Source organism: Mobula hypostoma, chromosome 1 (genome assembly GCF_963921235.1).
Source record: "Mobula hypostoma chromosome 1, sMobHyp1.1, whole genome shotgun sequence".
In the NCBI taxonomy this organism is placed as follows: domain Eukaryota; kingdom Metazoa; phylum Chordata; class Chondrichthyes; order Myliobatiformes; family Myliobatidae; genus Mobula; species Mobula hypostoma.
This window is the reverse complement of record NC_086097.1, coordinates 25,439,702-25,458,725: the sequence shown is the minus strand read 5'-3', so window position 1 is coordinate 25,458,725 and position 19,024 is coordinate 25,439,702. Positions and strand designations below refer to the sequence as shown.

At 38.7% G+C, this 19,024-nt stretch overlaps 1 protein-coding gene across 6 annotated transcripts in view; it reads left to right on the top strand.

The window, feature by feature from the left end:
- The window catches only part of LOC134344680 (centrosomal protein of 128 kDa), a 664,526-nt gene that overhangs the window by 298,884 nt on the left and 346,618 nt on the right, over nt 1–19,024 (top strand). For all 6 annotated transcript variants that reach the window (XM_063044801.1, XM_063044787.1, XM_063044794.1 and 3 more), the window contains one exon: nt 2,049–2,213. In XM_063044801.1, coding sequence (XP_062900871.1) covers nt 2,049–2,213 — 165 coding nt within the window. The remainder of the gene's footprint in view (nt 1–2,048; nt 2,214–19,024) is intronic.

Below are 19,024 nucleotides of genomic sequence, written 5' to 3'. Positions count from 1 at the left end.
GGGAATTGAACCCGTTTGCTGGTACTGTAAAGTGTTGTGTTAATCATTGTGCCACTGTGCTGCCCCAATTAACAACTGATTACTACACAGAGACTTAAAACTTGTGTTGACCATTGTAATATAGCAAAAAAAGCAGAAAATAAAGCAAAATAAAGGAGTATATATGTTCTCCCCATGATCACGTGGGTTTCTCCTGGGTGCTGCAGTTTCCTTCTACATTCCAAAGACGTATGGTTTTGTATAGTGAGTTGTGGATATGCTATGTTGGTGCCAGAAGCATGGTGACACTTACGAACTGCACAGCACAATCTTCATTGATTTGATTTGAAACAAATGACGGATTTCACTGTGTGTTTCAATGAAATGTGACAATTAAAGCTAATCTTTAATAAATACCAACCAGTTTGTGTGTATGAGAGCTGGAACTCGTTATGACAGAAACAATGAAGGTTTTAGTGATACTGAGACACAAGAGAATGAAGATGCTATAATGTGGAGCAACAAAAAGGAAAATGCTGGAGGAACTCAGCAGCTCAGGCAGCAGCTGTGGAGGCAAGGGACAGTTGATGTTTTAAGCCCTGTATCAGCAAGTTTCTTGCAAAATTAATTTTCCATTCTTTAGAATGAAGCCAAAGAAACCCACTTAAAACTGATAATTGGTTTATTATTGTCACATGTACCAAAGTATAATGAAAATCTTAGTTTTGCTTGCCGATCATTTCATCATATCAGTACATCGAGGTAGTACAAGGGAAAAGCAATAGTAGAATGTAGAATATAGTGTTAAAGTTACAGAAAAAGTGCAGTGTGGGTCGACAGAATGGTGCAAGGGCCACGCTGAGGCACCTCCACCCATTAACTCACCCCATGACTTTTCATTACCTGTCACAGTCACCTGATGTACAGATACTCCTGTGCCTAGTGTTACTTTATGAACATGCAATTAGTCTAGCTATATAAGCTAATCTTATGTTTTTATATTTATTGTATTTCTTTACTGTGTTCTTTATGCTTATTGTGTTTATGCTGCATTGGATCAGAGTGACAATCATTTCATTCTCCTTTATACTTGTGTGCTGAAGAATGCCAGTAAATAATCTTGAATCTTGAATTGTGAGGTCAAGAGTCTCTCTTATCAAATAGACTTCCAACTTAGTTTAGAGTTTGAAGACAGTCTGACTTCTAATGAAAAATGTTTCAACCGCATCATATTGTAACCACACGCGTGTTAAATGCCCTCTTGTTTACTCCTGGATGTTGAAGAAGTGGAGATGGGGCAGTCACTTTCCATTGACAAACCAGATCCCAAGTTGAAATAATACCTCGCGTCGCCTCAAACAGCAAAATAAAATTTATTTAATACAAGGGTGAAACCTATTTCCCATATTATAATTTTAATAATAAAACTACATGCTCCATTGTGAGATTCATTGGTTGACACTTTCTGTAATATGACAGAAACAATGACTGATGGGTTCCATTTTCCTTTCTCATTAGTATAAGTTGGACTTACTCCTGCATAAATTAAAAATTGAATACTAATCCAAAACTACACACACAAAATACTGGAGGAACTCAGCAGGCCAGGCAGCATCTGTAGAAAAGAGTACAGTTGATGTTCCAGGCCGAGACCCTTCACAGTCTTGTTGAAGGGTCTTGGTCCTTAACGTTGGTTATACTATTTTCCATAGATGTTGCCTGGCCTGCTGAGTTCCTCCAGCATTTTGTGTGTGTTGCTTGGATTTCCAGTATCTGCAGATTTTCTCTTGTTTGTGTCTAATCCAAAACTAGTCATTCAATATTTATTGAAAACAGAATCACAGTTGTAATTTGAGAATCTCAGCAGCCACGTTGCATTTGAAATATGTTTGTCAGTGTCTTTTCCCCTTAATTTACTTTTTTACATATTCACATAAAGAAAAGCATATTTTGTGAATGTGTTATTTCACTTTATCAAGGCTCACAGAACTGTGTGATTATGTGGAGTTAAGTTGTAGTGTACGCTTCTGGAACTGTTGATCACCCACTTGCCATGTTCTGCTTCTTAGGCTGAACAAGCAGAAGAGAGGAACTTCGCAAAAGCTCAGCGGCGCCAAGTGGAAAAGATGAAAACAGAATGCAATAAACTCGCAGAAGAGCTCATTCAGGGCGAGGCAGAAAACACCAAACTCAGGAGGAAATACCTCACACTGAAGCAAGAACTGGAAGCAAAGGTAAGAATTTCTTGAGGGAGAGAATCTGACCGAAATGTGACCAATGTAGCCACAGGTATGGCAGTTCGGAAAAGAAAACAAAACTATTGGTCACATTTGTGAACCAGCACCATAACTTTTTGTCGCAAATCAATGTAATCAGTGATGCATGTTATCAATCAGCACACATCCTCTCATTGTCATTGTGCTTCTCAGAATCATGCACTCTGTGTCTTGACCTTCCAGCAGGATTTAGTGTAGCAATTATTTACCAGAAGTCACAGCACAGAAAGAGCCCACGTAGATGAGCATGTCCATGCATGCTTGTTCACTAAAAGTATTTTCATCTGATTTCCTTGCCCTTTGCCCTTGTATGTTAATATTCTTTCTTACCTGGTTCCTACCTAGTACCTAGTAGGTGGGCAGCACTGTAGTGTAGCGGTTAACGTAGTTCTTTACAGTGCAAGTGATTAAGGTTCAATTCCTGCTGTTTTCTTTAAGGAGTTTGTATGTTTCCTCTGTGACTGTGTGGGTTTCCTCCGGGTGCTCCACTTTCCTCCCACATTCCAAAGTTGTATGGATTAGTAAGGGTTAGTAAGCTGTGGGCATCCTTTTTCAATCTCTTTATTAATTTTAGAATATATAAACAAAACATAGCAATGATACAAATAATAGGAGATAAATTGTTACCCTTACAAACAGTAATCGTAAAGTCCAATATTGAAATTTGACAAAACTCCCAATCATATAAAACTAACAACGGATAATACAGATCAAAAAAAACTAAAAAAAACATGAAAAAGAAAAAAACCAAAACCAAAACAAAAAACCCCAACTCAAAAGAAAGACAAAATTAATCAACTAAACTAAAAGACTTGGGCAAATCTAAAAACTTAAAAATGAAAAAGAAGAAAACCTTAATGCCGACGACTCCATTCCCCTCCAACAACAATACAGAGAAATAGAATAGGTTTGGAAATAAAGATATTACATTAAGTGAAAATGCTGAATGAATGGCCTCCAAGTTTTTTCAAACTTGATGGAAGGGTCATAAACTGTTTTCTCCAAATTCAAACACAGCATAGTTTGTGAAAACCAATGAAATACCTTAGGAGGGTTAATCTCTTTCCAATTCAATAAAATAGACCTTCTGGCCATTAAAGTAAGAAATGAAATCATTCTTCGTGATGAAGAGGTTAAATTATTTAAATCTATCATTGGTAGTCCAAAAATAGCAGTAATTGGATGAGGTTGTAAGTCTATATTTAAAACCGTTGAAATAATATCAAAAATATCTTTCCAATATTTCTGCAACAGGGGACATGACCAAAACATGTGGGTTAGAGAAGCTATCTCGGAATGACATCTGTCCCATATTGGATTAATATAAGAGTAATAGCGAGATAGTTTATCTTTGGACATATGAGGCCTGTGCACTACTTTAAACTGTATCAGCCTATGCTTAGCACATATAGAGGATGAATTCACCAACTGAAGAATTTTTTCCCATTTTTCAGTCGGTATATTAATCTCAAGTTCTCTTTCCCAGTCAGCTTTAATTTTATTAGAAGCATCAGGACATAAATTCAAAATTATATCATATATGATTGCTACAACACTTTTCTGAGAGAGATTTAAATCTAAAATTTTTTCCAAAATATCCGTTGGATATGGATGTGGGAAATTAGGGGAAAGAGTAATTAAAAAGTTCCTAATCTGTAAATATCTGAAAAAGTGAGATCTGGGTAAGTTATATTTATTAGAAAGTTGATCAAAAGACATAAAACAATTATCCATAAGTAAATCGCGAAAAGATATTATACCTTTAATTTTCCAATCAGAGTAGGCTTGATCCATCGTGGAAGGTTGAAAAAGAAAGTTTGACAAGATAGGGCTTGATAGGATAAATTGATTGAACCCAAAAAATCTTCGAAATTGAAACCATATACGTAAAGTATGCTTAACTATTGGGTTATTCATTTGTTTATATAATTTAAAAGAAGTAAAAGGAAGTGAAGTTCCTAAAACCGAACCCAAGGAAAGCCCTTGTAATGAATTAGATTCAAGATTTACCCAATGAGGGTTTAAAGATACGTCCAAATCTCGTAACCAAAATTTTAAATATCGAATATTAATTGCCCAATAATAGAATCTAAAATTCGGGAGGGCAAGCCCCCCCTCCTTTTTAGACTTCTGTAAATACCTTTTACCTAACCTAGGATTTTTATTCTGCCAAATATATGAGGAAATTTTTGAATCTACATTATCAAAAAAAGATTTTGGGATGAAAATTGGGACTGATTGGAATATATACAAAAATTTAGGCAAAATGATCATCTTAATAGCATTAATCCGACCAATCAAAGACAAAGAGATTGGCGATCATTTGGTAAATAACAGTTTAATCTGATCAATTAAAGGTAAAAAATTAGCTTTAAATAAATCTTTATATTTTTTCGTAATTGTTATCCCTAAATATATAAATGAATCATTAACCAGTTTAAATGGTAAAAATCGATAAATAGGTACATGCTTATTTAAAGGGAATAATTCACTCTTATTAAGATTCAATTTATAACCAGAGAAGTTACTAAATTGAGCTAACAAATCTAAAATAGCAGGAATTGACTTCTCCGGGTTAGAGATGTATAGCAGCAAATCATCTGCATATAATGATAACTTATGTATTTCGTTCCCACGGGTAATACCAACAATATTTGGCGAGTTACGAATAGCAATTGCTAAAGGTTCAAGAGCAATATTGAATAGCAAAGGGCTAAGAGGGCAACCTTGCCTAGTGCCACGAAAAAGACGAAAAAAGGGAGATCTATAATTATTTGTACAAACCGAGGCTACCGGGGAGTAATATAACAGTTTAATCCAAGATATAAATGTCAAATTAAAATTAAATTTCTCAAGAACATTAAATAAATAAGGCCATTCGACTCTGTCAAAAGCTTTCTCAGCATCTAAAGAGATAGTACATTCCGGGGTGGTAAATGAAGGGGTATAAACAATATTCATTAACCTCCTAATATTAAAGGATGAACAGCGATTCTTAATGAATCCGGTTTGATCCATAGAAATAATTTGAGCTAACACCTTCTCCAATCTAGTTGCTAGAATTTTTGAAAAAATTTTAGAGTCTACATTCAAAAGAGATAGCGGTCTGTATGATGTACAATCAATAGGATCTTTATTCTTTTTAAGAATTAAGGAAATAGAGGCTTCATAAAACGATTGTGGTAATTTACCTAAACTGATTGCTTCCTTGAATATTCTAGACAACTTAGAGGAAAGAATGGAGGAAGAAAAATTAAAAAATTCCACTGTAAACCCATCCGGACCGAGTGCTTTACCAGAATTCAAAGATGAGATTGCAGTTATTATTTCTTCCTCTGAAATGGAAGTTTCTAATGATAGGGACTCTTCGGGTGATAATTTCGGAAAACTCAATTTACTTAAAAAGTCATGCATAAAATTAGAATCATGAGGAAAATCAGAGTGATATAAAGAGGTATAGAATTCTTGAAAGGTTTGATTTATCCCAGCATGATCCACTGTGAAAGTATCATCCTGTTTACGAATCTTAGTAATTTGACGTTTAACCGAATCAAATTTCAAATGGTTAGCCAGTAATTTACCCGATTTATCGCTATGAATATAAAAATCACTCCTAGTTCTCATTAATTGATTTTCGATGGAGGATGTTAATAATAAGCTATGTTCCAATTGGAGTTCAACTCTATGTTTGTACAGCTCCTTACTGGGAGAAATAGCATATTTTTTATCGACTTCTTTTTTAAATTTATCAACCAACAAAAGTATTTCATTGTTAACACGTTTTTTCAAACCAGCCGAATAGGAAATGATCTGACCACGGATATAAGCTTTAAAGGCATCCCAAACAGTTACATTGGAAACTTCGTCCATATTATTAGTTGAAAAAAAGAAATCGATCTGCTCCTTTATAAATTTGACAAAATCTTGATCTTGAAGCAAAATAGGGTTAAATCGCCATTGTCGGCTAGTACAGGAGGTGTCCATTAACTTGATGGAAAGTTTCAGTGGAGCATGATCTGAAATAACAATACTGTCATAATTACAATCAAGTACATCTGGAATCAAACGGGAGTCAATCAAAAATAATCAATTCGGGAAAAAGAACGGTGAACATGTGAAAAAAAGGAGAATTCCTTGTCATTTGGATGTAGAAATTTCCAAATTTCTAAAATCCCAGAATCCAACATAAAAGAATTAATAATAGTAGCCGACTTGTTCGGTAAAGCCGGACTAGCTATGGATCTGTCCAACATGGGATTCAGACATAAATTAAAATCACCACCCATTATCAACATATACTTGTTTAAGTTAGGAAAGGAAGTGAATAATTGTTTAAAAAATTCAGGGTAATCCACATTCGGAGCATAAACATTCACCATAGCAACCTTTTTATTAAAAAGTACCCCAGTAATGAACAAAAATCTGCCATTAGGATCCAAAATAATGTCTTGATGAATAAATGTAATTGAAGGATCAATAAAAATTGAAACACCTTTGATTTTGGCTTGAGCATTTGAGTGATATTGTTTATCTTTCCAAAACTTAAAGAAGTGTTGATTATCCTCTTTCCTTACATGAGTCTCTTGTGCAAAAATAATATGAGCATTCAGTCTTTGGAACACTTTGAAAACCTTTTTCCGTTTTATAGGATGGTTTAAACCATTTGTGTTCCAAGAAACAAAATTAATAGTATGAGCCATAATTAAGAGTTAACCCTTTGTTAAGAAAAGGGTTAACCACAATGTGAACTCATAAAACCGGAAGAGGAATACATGGTTAGAGAGGAACCGGAAATCTCGACACTGCGGACATCTTGGTAGTTCTGAAACAGCCCAATAGAAAAAATTAAAAAAGAAAAAGACTGACCCACCCCCCATCCCCAAGAACCCCGAACTAAGCCAGAAATGGCTGAAGGAAGCTCTAACTAAAACTAATTCTAAACCCATTTCTGCAGGGGGCAACTCCAAAAATATATGTTAGATAAAAGATCTCCCAGAAACTAATGCATGTAAAAAATAACCAATATAATAATTAATCTACATAATAAAAATTAGTAAAATATATAAATTAAAAAAGCAGTCAGTACATATAATTAGTTATAAACGAATAAATAAAAAATCGCTTCTAAAATGAAAGAAGGATTATGGGAAGAAGAAGCATAGGAACATGGCGTCCCAAAAAAGAAACAAAGGAGGTTAAGCAAAAAGAAAGACAAGTCGCCATTTTGATTATGCAAAAACCAAAAGTAGGAAACATATAACTAAAAATGATCGTCGAATCAAATCATAAATAATAACGAAAAAGGAAAAGTTAAAACAAAAGGTTAACTAAAAAAAACTGATGTTAATTTACAGAAGATAAATAATCTATATAAGTTATAGAGTAACAACTATAGTAGTAAATAAAGAACAAAAATCTTAGACTTAAAATAAACCTTCTTCACGCGATAATAAGAGGTTCATTTTATAAAGAAAACACCAGAAGAGAAAAGAATTGGTGCTGGAAGCACCCGACACAGATTAAGAGAGGGTATCTGTATCAGAAGGGAACATCGTCCAAAAAGCTTCGGGCAGCAGTCGTAGAATGGAAAACACGACGATTTCCATCGGGAAGAGAGATTCTGAGACGTGCAGGATACAATAGTGCCGGTTTGAGATTTTTTTGATAGCATTCCAACATTAGAGGTTTAAAAGTCAGTCGTTCCTTCATCACTTCAGGACTGTAATCTTGAACTATCCTGAAGGAATGCTGGCGATACTTGATCATCCCTTGTCGACGAGCAACCTGAAGAAGTTGTTCTTTAACATTGACATAATGGAAACGAAGAATAACTGGTCTAGGTTTAGAAGCAATTGCTGCCGACTTTGTCCACGGTATACGATGGGCGCGATCGAGTAATGGAGGATCATTGGGAAAAACTGAACCGAACGAATCCTTTAAAAGTTGAGCAAAGAATATTGCAGGATCTCCAGCCTCAACATCCTCGGGTAAACCGATTAAATGTAAGTTTTGTCTTCTCGATCGATTCTCGAGATCAATAACTTTGGATTTAAGTTGTTGGAGTTGTTTAGTAGTCGAAGCTAGATTCTTCTCTAAGATCTCGACTTTTGTGTCCGTCTTCTGAGATTTAGTATCCAGTTCAGAAATTTTGGCACCGTGTTTCTGAACATCAGAATCCAGGGATTTCAAAGAGTCCGTGATTGATTTTAAATCTTCATTGAGGCTTTGGCGATGTTGTTCAAATTGAGCCGATAAGCTATGAGATAACTTTATCCGCTGCTGCTCAAACATTTCCTCCATAACTTCGTAAGTTAATTCCGTTTGTTTAGAATCACCTTTCTTCTTTGCTCCGTTCCCATCAGCGTCTTTCCCATTTTTGGTTCTAGATCTTGTACTCATTTCTCTAAACTCGAGGTTTGCAGTTGACGAAAGGAAATCAATTAATCAGTAAATCAAGAAGATAAAATAAATCTTCTGGTGTACTTAAAGTTGATTAGATCAAGGAGATCAAAGGTTGAAAAGAATAACGGGGATGGAGCGAAGCCAAAGAAGCGACCTCACTCCATGAGCGCTCCCTGCAGACTCCAGCTGTGGGCATCCTACGTTAGTGCCAAACACATGGTGACACTTGTGGACTTCTCTCTGCACATCCTTGGACTGTGTTGGCCATTGCTGCAAGCAGCCTATTTCAGAGTATGTTTTAATGTAGATGTGACAAATAAAGCTGATCTTTAATATTTCCTATTGTTTAATTCCTTGCTGGTCAACTTTAGTGAGCAACCTAGTAATGCAACTGTCCAAGTTGACGTTTCGGGCTGAAATCCTTTGGGAGGACTGTAGAACAAAAAGCTGAGGAGTAGATTTAAAAGATGGGGGGAGGGGAGGGAGAAACACAAGGCGATGGGTGGTAAGCACGTGGTCAAAGAGTTGGAGAGCAGCAGGGATCACAGTGAGAGAGGGTTTCACTGAACTCCTGTCGAAGGGAAGATTTAAACTTCTTCAGGGTAGGAATTCCTGGAAAATCCCTGGGTTTTCTCCAGGTGTTCTGGTTTCCTCCCTCAGTCCAAAGATGTACCATGTAGGTTAATTTGTCTTGGTAAATTGCCCCTTGATTAGGCTAGGGTTAATGATGGTTGATGGATTTTGGGGTGGGGCGGCGTGGCGTGGCTGGAAAGGCTGGAAGGGCCTACTCAGCACTGCATTGCTAAATAAGATAAAATAAATCAAAAAAATGGGTCATGAACCATTCATAAATCTGATAGCAGAAAGGAAATAGCGGTTCCTAAAATGTTGAGTGTGTATCTTCAGGCTCCTGTACCTCTTCCCTGATGGTAGTAATGAAAAGAGGACATGTCCTGACTGGTGGAGATCCTTAGTGATGGACGCCGCCTTCTTGAGGATTCACCTTTTTGAAGATGTCCTTGATGGTTGGGAAGGTTGTACTCGTGCATGACCTTACAGTGGCATCCGGTTTGCTATATATACAAACAACAGTCTCTTGGTCCCACCAAATTGCACCTTTATCTTATGAATATACACTCAGTGACCATATTTTTAGATCCCTCCTGAACTTAATGAAGTGGCCACTGAGTGTTTATTGTTGTTCTACTGCTGTAGCTCATACCCTTCAAGATTCGACATGTTGTGCATTCGAAGATGCTCTTCTCCACTCCATTGTTGTAATGTGAGTTACTGTCACCTTCCTGTCAATTTGAACCAGTTTGGCCATCCTCCTCTGACAAGGCATTTTTGCTCATAGAACTGACATTTACTCAATGTTTTTTTGTTTTTCCACACCATTCTCTGTAAACCCGAGAGTCTGCTGTGCGTGAGGGGAGGGAGGGAACATTGACTCAGACCATGAGAGGCCTGTGTCGGGCATTTTCATGCCTTACAAGGCGCAGATTGGAAGTCTGTGTGGGGCGCCACTCCTCGCACAGACTAGAGCAATGTGTGGTTAAGTGCCTTGCTCAAGGGCACAAACACGCTGCCACAGCTGAGGCTTGAACTAGCGACCTTGAGATAACTAGACAAATGCTTTAACCACTTGGCCACGTACGTGAACATCTCAGCAAATCAGCAGTTCCTGAGATGCTCAAACCACCCAATAATCATTCCACAGTGAAAGTCACTTAAATAGCATTTCTACCTCATTTGGATGTTTGGTCTGAACAACAACTGAAGCTCTTGACCATGTCTGCATGTTTTTATGTATTGAGTTGCTGCCATATGATTGGCTGATTAGATATTTGCATTAATGAACAGGTATACCGAATAAAGTTGCCACTGAGTGTTTAGATCACTCTGCTTCCCTGACCCACTGAAATTCCACTATGATCAAGCCACAGCTAGAGTTGTTGTTTGACAGTTCAATAAACGACGCCTCAAGAAGGTGGCATCCATCATTAAAGACCCTCACTTTCCAGGACATGCCACTGCTCATTGCTAACATCAGGGAGAAGATGCAGGAACCCGAAGATGATTTAAGAACAGCTTCTTACCCTCTTACATCAGTTTTCTGAACAGTTTATGATGTGTTCTAGTTTCTAGTTCTAGTTCTGGTCACTTTTTTTTGTTACTACTTTTGGGCAGATACTGTTGTATCCTGCATAGATACTTTGATAATCAATGTACTTTAAATCTTGAATCTTTGACTGTAAGCTTATAAACACTACCTAGCTATTTGCACTCTCTTTGCACTACTTGTTTATTTATATATATCTCTTACTGTAAGTTATAGTACTTTTCTATGTATTGCACTGTACTGCTGTTGCAAAACAACAAATTTCATGACATATGTAAGTGTAGTAAACCTGATTCTGATTATGATGGGCAATTGAACTTAGGTCTGAATAGAGCCTGATTTCCATTGCCCCTGTCCTTTATCTTGGAGTGCTGAGGAAACATGCTGAAGGCAAATAAAACACAGTTTTGTCTTTGCTGTGTGATCATTTGGACTACCTCACTTGAAAATAATCAAGGACATTCACTAACCAGAGGTTGGCTAAGGTACGAAGAACAAGATCCACTTTGCTTTTGGAATTCTGCAGAGTGGAGGATATTGATATCTTTCTAGTTAGCATGTGCATATTGGGTACATTCTGCTCTTTTTTTCTGATAGATTACAGAGCAAAACTTAATATTATATATTTAGCCAACATTTATTTACTCAGTGACTAAATGACTACTGCTTTCATAATGCACGAGCTTCATTAACTTTTGAGGAGCAGCATGCAACACAATAAATAATGAGTAATTATATTTTTTTCTGAACCTTGGCTATCTGGCACAAGACAAGTGAATTTTCTTGCTGTCTCTCTATAATGCTGCTCTTATAATGAGTTTCTATACAATTATACAAAAATGTATTGTTAAATATTTATTTAATCTATTTTTTTAATTGTATGATCTTCAAGTACTATAGTGGTTGATATAGATTTGTGAAATCTTGTGAAACCTGGCTCATCATAGTATGGTAGCATATACGAAGGGGAATAAAGAGTCGACATTTTGGGCTGAGACCCTTCTTTGAGTCATTATTCTTGGAATAAAATTGGGAATTAGCAATTGTGTTCTATAGATTTCCAGCATCTGCAATTCATCATTGGTAACTTCATAGGCTTGGGTAACTTCCATAACATACTGTATGTACTTCTGTAAATTTATAGCCAGCTAGCTGCGAACCAATCTTAATTTGGATAATTAATTAACTCTAAGAAGTAATGGTAGGGCTTGACACTACACCTTTCCAGGTGCTTAATTCACGAGATGATGTTTAGTTTTCACTTGGCTTGGTGAGATGGGGCTGTGTGCTGGGAAGGAGTGGATAAACCCTACAGATGTGACTAACATTCAAAATTTGTAGCATATAATCAAGCTGTCATATTACTGCTGGTCATTTATAAGCACAGAACATAGTTCAAAGAAGATTTATTATCAAAGTACGTACAGTATATGTGGCCATATACTATCCTAAGATTCATTTTTTGTGGGCATTCCCAGTAGATTCAAAGAAATACAATAGAAGCAATCAAAAACTATACACAATGCAGGATAAATGTATAAATAATAAATACTTTTGAGAACATGAGTTGTAGAGTTCTGATAATGGATCCATTGGTTGTAGGATCAATTCAGTGTTGAAGTGAGTGAAGTTACCCTTGCTGGTTCAGGAGTTTGTTTCAGGAGCTATCTTCACGATGGTTGAAGGGTAGTAACTGTTCCCGAACCTAATGGTGTGGGTCCTAAGGCTCCTGTACCTCCTTTCTGATGACAGTAGTGAGAAGAGAGCATGGCGTGTGGGAGTCTTAGAAGAGAGAATAGCCTGGATGGTAGGGTCATTGAATAAAGCCCGAGTCTTCATACTTGCTAGAATAAATGAATCCTGAGACAATTGTAATTTTGTTCACATCCATTGTGGAGGTGTTGACATTTGAAGGCAGCACTGAGTATTCTCTACAATATTTTTCAATGGCTTTTCATTATAGCTTTGTTGAGTGTTGACAGTTTAACAGAGCGTGTGTAGATTAGTGTGTTAAAATAGCTTCATGTTTGACTGTTTCTTTAATTTGAGGGATGGCTTGAAGTGGCTGGCCTTTTTACGTGATTCACTTGTACAGAGAAATAGATATCTGGCAGTGATTACGTGGCAATGATTTCACTGAGTGGTTTCAGATCAAATACACAGCGCCATCAAACAACTGTTTGAAATACAAGATGAAACTAGCATCTTGAAATTACTGGCGTACTCATTATTTTCATCATGTATTTGCACTTGGCAGCATCTGCTTCATTCTGGTTTATCTTGTTTTAGGGTTGTACCGACAGTTCTTTCAGGAGATGCTGGCTCGAGTACATCATGTAATTAATATGTGATAATGTCCACACTGGAGGAATAATAACTGTGATATAACCACTGAAGCTTACCAAATGTTATAAAGTTGATTGCTGAAAAGCAACATAATGGATGCCAGGCACCATTTGTTATTCTTGGAATAAAATTGGGAATTAGCAATTGAGTTCTATCCTGCTAAATCATCCCCAAATGATACTTCTTCACTGTTTAAGTGGAAAAGTTTTGCCAGCAAGTCCATGTAATTTCTGATTTGTTATTTAAGCTTACATTCACTTACCTTTCATTACAAGTTGCATATTCTGCCGCTGGAATCACATGATGAGCCCACGCTGGGTTTCCCAGGGTTGCATTCAGAGTTTCCAGCTTCATCATGCTGGGCCCAGGTGCAGCCAGTGAATAGTCATTAATGTTTCCCAAGCACAGATTTCAGTACAATTATGGCAAGTTAGAGCCAGTTCAAAGGTGCATAAATTGAACAAATCAAACTGATAAATTCCTTACTTCATTCTTTCTTTCCTCCCTCCCTTTATCCCTCATCATCCATCTATCTATCTATCAGTAATAGGACGTTGCAGCTGAACAAACCCATGCCACCCATCTGATCAATACCTAGCCGAGGAACAGGCCATTCAGCCCACACACTTTATGTTGATGTCTGAGAAACAAACAAATCTTCACTCATTTCTCTTCCTCTTAGTCTTCCAGCATATCCCCTTTATTCCAATTCCCTTCATTTTAGACCATAAGACTATAAGGTATAGGAACAAAGTTAGGCCATTTGGCCCATCGAGTCTGCTGTTCCATTTCATCGTGGCTGATCCATTTTTTCTGTCAGCCCCAATCTCCCTCCTTTTTCCTGTATCCCCTCATGCTTTGACCAAGGATCTATCAACTTCTGCCTTAAATATATATAAAGTCGTGGCCTCCACAGCTGCCTGTAGCAATGAATTCCACAGATTCATGACTCTCCTGCTAACGAAATTCCACCTCATCTCCATTCTAAAAGGACACCCCTCTATTCTGAGGCTGTGTCCTCTGGTCCTAGCCTCCCTTGCCATAGGAAGCATCCTCTCCACATCCACCCTATCAAAATCTTTCACCATTCGATAGATTTCAATGAGGTCACGCCCCCATTCTTCAGAATTCTAGTCAGTACAGGCCCAAATCCATGAAACGTTCTTCATATGACAAACCATTCAATCCTGGAATTAAGTTTTGTGAACCTCCTTTGAACCCCTTCCAGTATCAGCACTTTCTTTCTAAGATAAGGGACCCAAAACTGCTCACAATACACTAAGTGAGGTCTCATCAGTGCTTTATAACAGCGGTCCCCAACCACCGGGCCGCGGATCGGTACCGGGCCGCAGAGCATGCGCTACCGGGCCGTGAGGGAGCGATATGACTTGGCGATATGAGTCAGCTGCACCTTTCCTCATTCCCTGTCACGGCCACTGATCAGCCATTACGCGTGCGAGGTCATGACCCGCGTGTCATCCGTGTCAGGGTGGGAAGGCGATCAACTCCTCGAGCTTGCAAATGACGACGGGCTGAAAAGTATGTTTGACATAACATCTCTGTTGGCATTTTGGATCAAAGTCAAGGCTAAATATCCTGAGATAGCCACGAAAGCACTGAAAACGTTGGTTCCATTTCCAACATTTTTCTGCGAAGTGGAGTTTTCTGCAATGAATGCAACGAAAACTAAACTGCGGAATAGACTGGACATCAGGATCCCCCTTCGAGTATCGATGTCTCCCATCACCCCTTGATGGGACCGTCTTGTTGCAGGGAAACAAGCCCAGGGGCTCCCACTGATTCAGCGATATTGGTGTGTTGCAATGATTTTATATATTCATACGGGGAAGATATGTGCTGTGCGTTTAATATCCAAATGTTACTTAAAATGTTATGATGCTATTGACTTATAAGTGACCTATATAACTGTATTACAATTACAGCATGGAAACAGGCCATCTCGGCCCTTCTAGTCCGTGCTGAACGCTACTCTCACCTAGTCCCGCCGACCTGCACTCAGCCCATAACCTTCCATTCCTTTCCTGTCCATATACCTATCCAATTTTTCTTTAAATGATCATATCGAACCTGCTTCTGCCACTTCTACTGGAAGCTCGTTCAACACTTCAAGCTCCCCAATAATTGACTTATCATTATATCCATGCGAGGAAAATATGCGCTCTGTGTTTAATATTAAATTCGTTAGATAAACCCTTTTAGAAACAAAATTGAGTGTATTACCCACTTATCACCTATATTCTGGTAGTGATTAACACCCACCCCCACGAACAGAATCGCCAAAACGGATTTGCTTGGGGGCGGGGTGGGGGAATTGGCAGGTCACGATGCGCATGCACATTGGTGCCCGTGCAAGGTTTCATGGTCATTGTAGTCTTTTGGGTAAACAACGCATTTGACTGCTACTCTTGTCTGTTGGCAACCCTACTCCACCGCGCCCCCCCCCGCCCCCGGTAGGCCAGTCCGCAAGAATATTGTCGATATTAAACCGGTCCGCAGTGCAAAAAAGGTTGGGGACCCCTGCTTTATAAAGCCTCAACATTACATCCTTGCTTTTATGTTCTTGTCTTCTTGAAATGAATGCTAATATCATATTTGCCTTCCTCACTGCAGACTCAACCTATAAATTAATCTATAGGGAATCTTGCACAAGGACTCCAAATCCCTTTGTGCCTCAGATTTTTGAATTTTCTCTCCATTTAGAAGATAGTCTACTCTTTTATTTCTTCTACCAAAGTGTTTGACCATACACTTCCCGACACTATTCCATCTGCCACTACTTTGCCCGTTCTCCTAATCTGTCAAAGTCCTGCTGTAGCCTCTCTACTTCCTGAAAACTACCTGACCCTTCACTTATCATCATATCATCCGCAAACTCTTCAACAAAGCCATCAACTCCATCATCAAAATCATTGTCATATAATGTGAAAATAAGTGGTCCCTCCACAGATTCCTGTGGAACACCACCAGTCACTGGCAACTAACCAGAAGAGGCTCCCTTTATTTCCACTTTTCACCTCCTGCCAATCAGCCACTGCTTTATCCATGCTACAATCTTTCCTATAATACCATAGGCTCTGAGCTTGTTAAGCAGCCTCATGTGAGGCAAGTTGTCAAATGCATTCTGAAAATCAACTGATTCTTCTTTGTTATTTCTGCTTGTTACTCCTTCAAAGAATTCCAACAGATTTGTCAGGCAAGATTTTCCCTTGAGGAAACCATGTTGACTATGGCCTATTTTGTCATGTGCCTCTGTGTACCCTGAAACCACATTTTTAACGATTGATTTCAACATCTTCACGATCACTGTGCTCAGACTAACTGGCTTACAATTTTCTTTTTTTCTACTTTTCCTCCTTCTTGAAGAGTGAGGTGATATTTGCAATTTTCCAGTCTTTCTTAGACTCAAGAAATTCTGTGTATGCTAGAAATCTTGAACAACACACAGAAAATGCTGGAGGGACTCTGTGGGGGTCAGGTAGTATCTATGGAAGGGAATAAACAGTCGGCGTTTGAGCTGAGACCTTTCATAGGGACTGTAAAGGAAAGGAAAGCCAGCAAAAAAAGGTAGGGGGAAGGGAAGAAGTACAAGCTGGCAGTTAGACCAGATGAGTGGTTGGGGGTGGGGGATGGGGCAGGAAGTAAGAAGCTGGAGGCTGAAAAAGAAGAAATCTGGAAGGAGGGGAGCCATGGAAGGAAAGGAGGGAGGAGGGAAGCCAGAGGGAAGAGAAAGAATTAGAGGGTAACCAGAATGGGGAATGGAAAAAGAGAAGGGGAAGGAGGGAGTAATTACCAATAATTGGAAAAATCAATGTTTGTGCTGTCGGGTTGGAGGTTAACCTGATGCAGTATGAAGTGTTGCTCCTCCAACCTGAGTTATCTAGTTCCCACAGTAAGTTAAAATCTACTGGCAGTTTAGTTGATCCATGTAATGATGAGGAAAATATTTCTTTGTCTACTCCACTACTTTCACTGCAGCTATGAGGTAAAAAGCTGGGAGGAGACAGAGAGTCATAGAAAACTACAGCACAGAAACAGGCCCTTCAGCCTGTCTAGTACGTGGTCAACCATTTAAACTGCCTAGTCACATCGACCTGCAACCAGACCATAGCTCTCCATACTCCTCCCATCCATGTACTAATAGCTGGAAGATGTAACGGGCTAAAGATGAAGGAATCTGATAAGGAGAGGACAGTAGGCCATGGAAGAAAGGGAAGGAGAAAGGAATCAGAGGAAGGTGATGGGCACTTTAGGAGAAGAGAAGGGATGAGAGGGAGAGGGTACCGAGAATGAAGAGTGGATCCCTTCTTCTCTAGCTCTTTACATCTTCCACCTGCCACCTCCCAGTTTCTCACATCATACCCCCCCTCTCCACCCATTCATCTTCCTCCTCACCTATCACCTACCAGCTTGTACTCCTTGCACCTCCTTCTTATACTTACTTCAGTTCTCCTTCTTTTCTATAAGACCATAAGACATAGGAGTAGAATTAGGCCGTTAGGTTAAATGAGTTGGTTACGCAATTTGATCATGGATAATTTAGCTTCCTTCTCAGCCCCATTCTCCTGCCTTTTCTCCATAATTTTTGATGCCCTTACTAATTAAGTACCAATCAGCCTCTACTTTAAATATACCCAATGACTTGGTCTCCACTGCCTTCTGTGGCAATGAATTCCACAGATTTGCCACTCTCTGGCTAAAGAAATTCCCCCACATCTTTGTTCTGAAGGGATGTCCTTCAACACTGAGGCTGTGCCTCTGGTCCTGGCCTCTCCCACTACTGGAAACAACCTCTGCATGTCCACTTTATCTAGGCCTTTCAATATTCAGTACAAATCAATAAGGCATTCATCCACCCTCATTCTTCTAAACTCAAGTGAATACAGGACCAGAACTGAGTTTTTCCAACATTTTGTGTGTCAGATGAGTTCCTCCAGCATTTTGTGTGTGTTGTTTGGATTTCTAGCATCTGCAGAATTTCTCTTGTTTATTAAATGTTTTTAATATGTTAACCTTTCGTTTTTGGGATCATTCTCTTAAACTTCCTCTGGGCCTTCTCTAATGCCAGCACAAACTTTCATAGATATGAGGTCTAAAACTTTTACAATGCTCCAAATGTCGTCTGATCAATGTCTTATAAAACCTCAGCATTATAACCTTGCTTTTATATTCTAGCCCTATCAAAATGATATTTGCATTTGCCTTCCTCACTACCGACTTATCCTGCAAGTTCGCCTTTAGAGAAATCTGTATTTGTTCCTATTCCATCTCTGATTACTGAATTGGCTCCCTGTTTAGAAAACAGTCTGTGCCTTTATTCCTTCTACCAAAGTGCATGGCCGTAGCCTTCCCTACTCTGTATTCCATCTGCGCAGTTTTGCCCATTCTCCTAATCTGTCTAAATCCTTCTGCAGACTCTCTGCTTCCTCAACACTGCCTGGCCCTCTACCTATCTTTGTACTACATGCAAAAGTGGTCATAAAAGTATCAATTGACATACAGCATGAAAAGTATCAGACCTTAGACTGACCCCTGTGGGACGACCCGAGTCCCTAGCAGCCAATCAGAAAACATCCCCTTTATCCCCACTCTTTACCTCCTGCCAATCAGCCAATCTTCTGTCCATGCTAGTACCTTCCCTGTAATACCATGGGTTCTACCTTGTTTAACAGCCTCGTGTATGTCACTTTGACAAAGTCCTTCTGACAAGCCAAGTAGATTACATCCTCTAACTCTCCTTTGTTGATCCTGCCTGTTACCTCCTCAAAGTATACCAATAGATTTGTCAGGTAGGATATCCCCTAATGGAAACCATGATTGTTTCAGCATATTTTATTATCTGCCTCCAAGTACTGCGAATGCTCATTCTTAATAATTGACT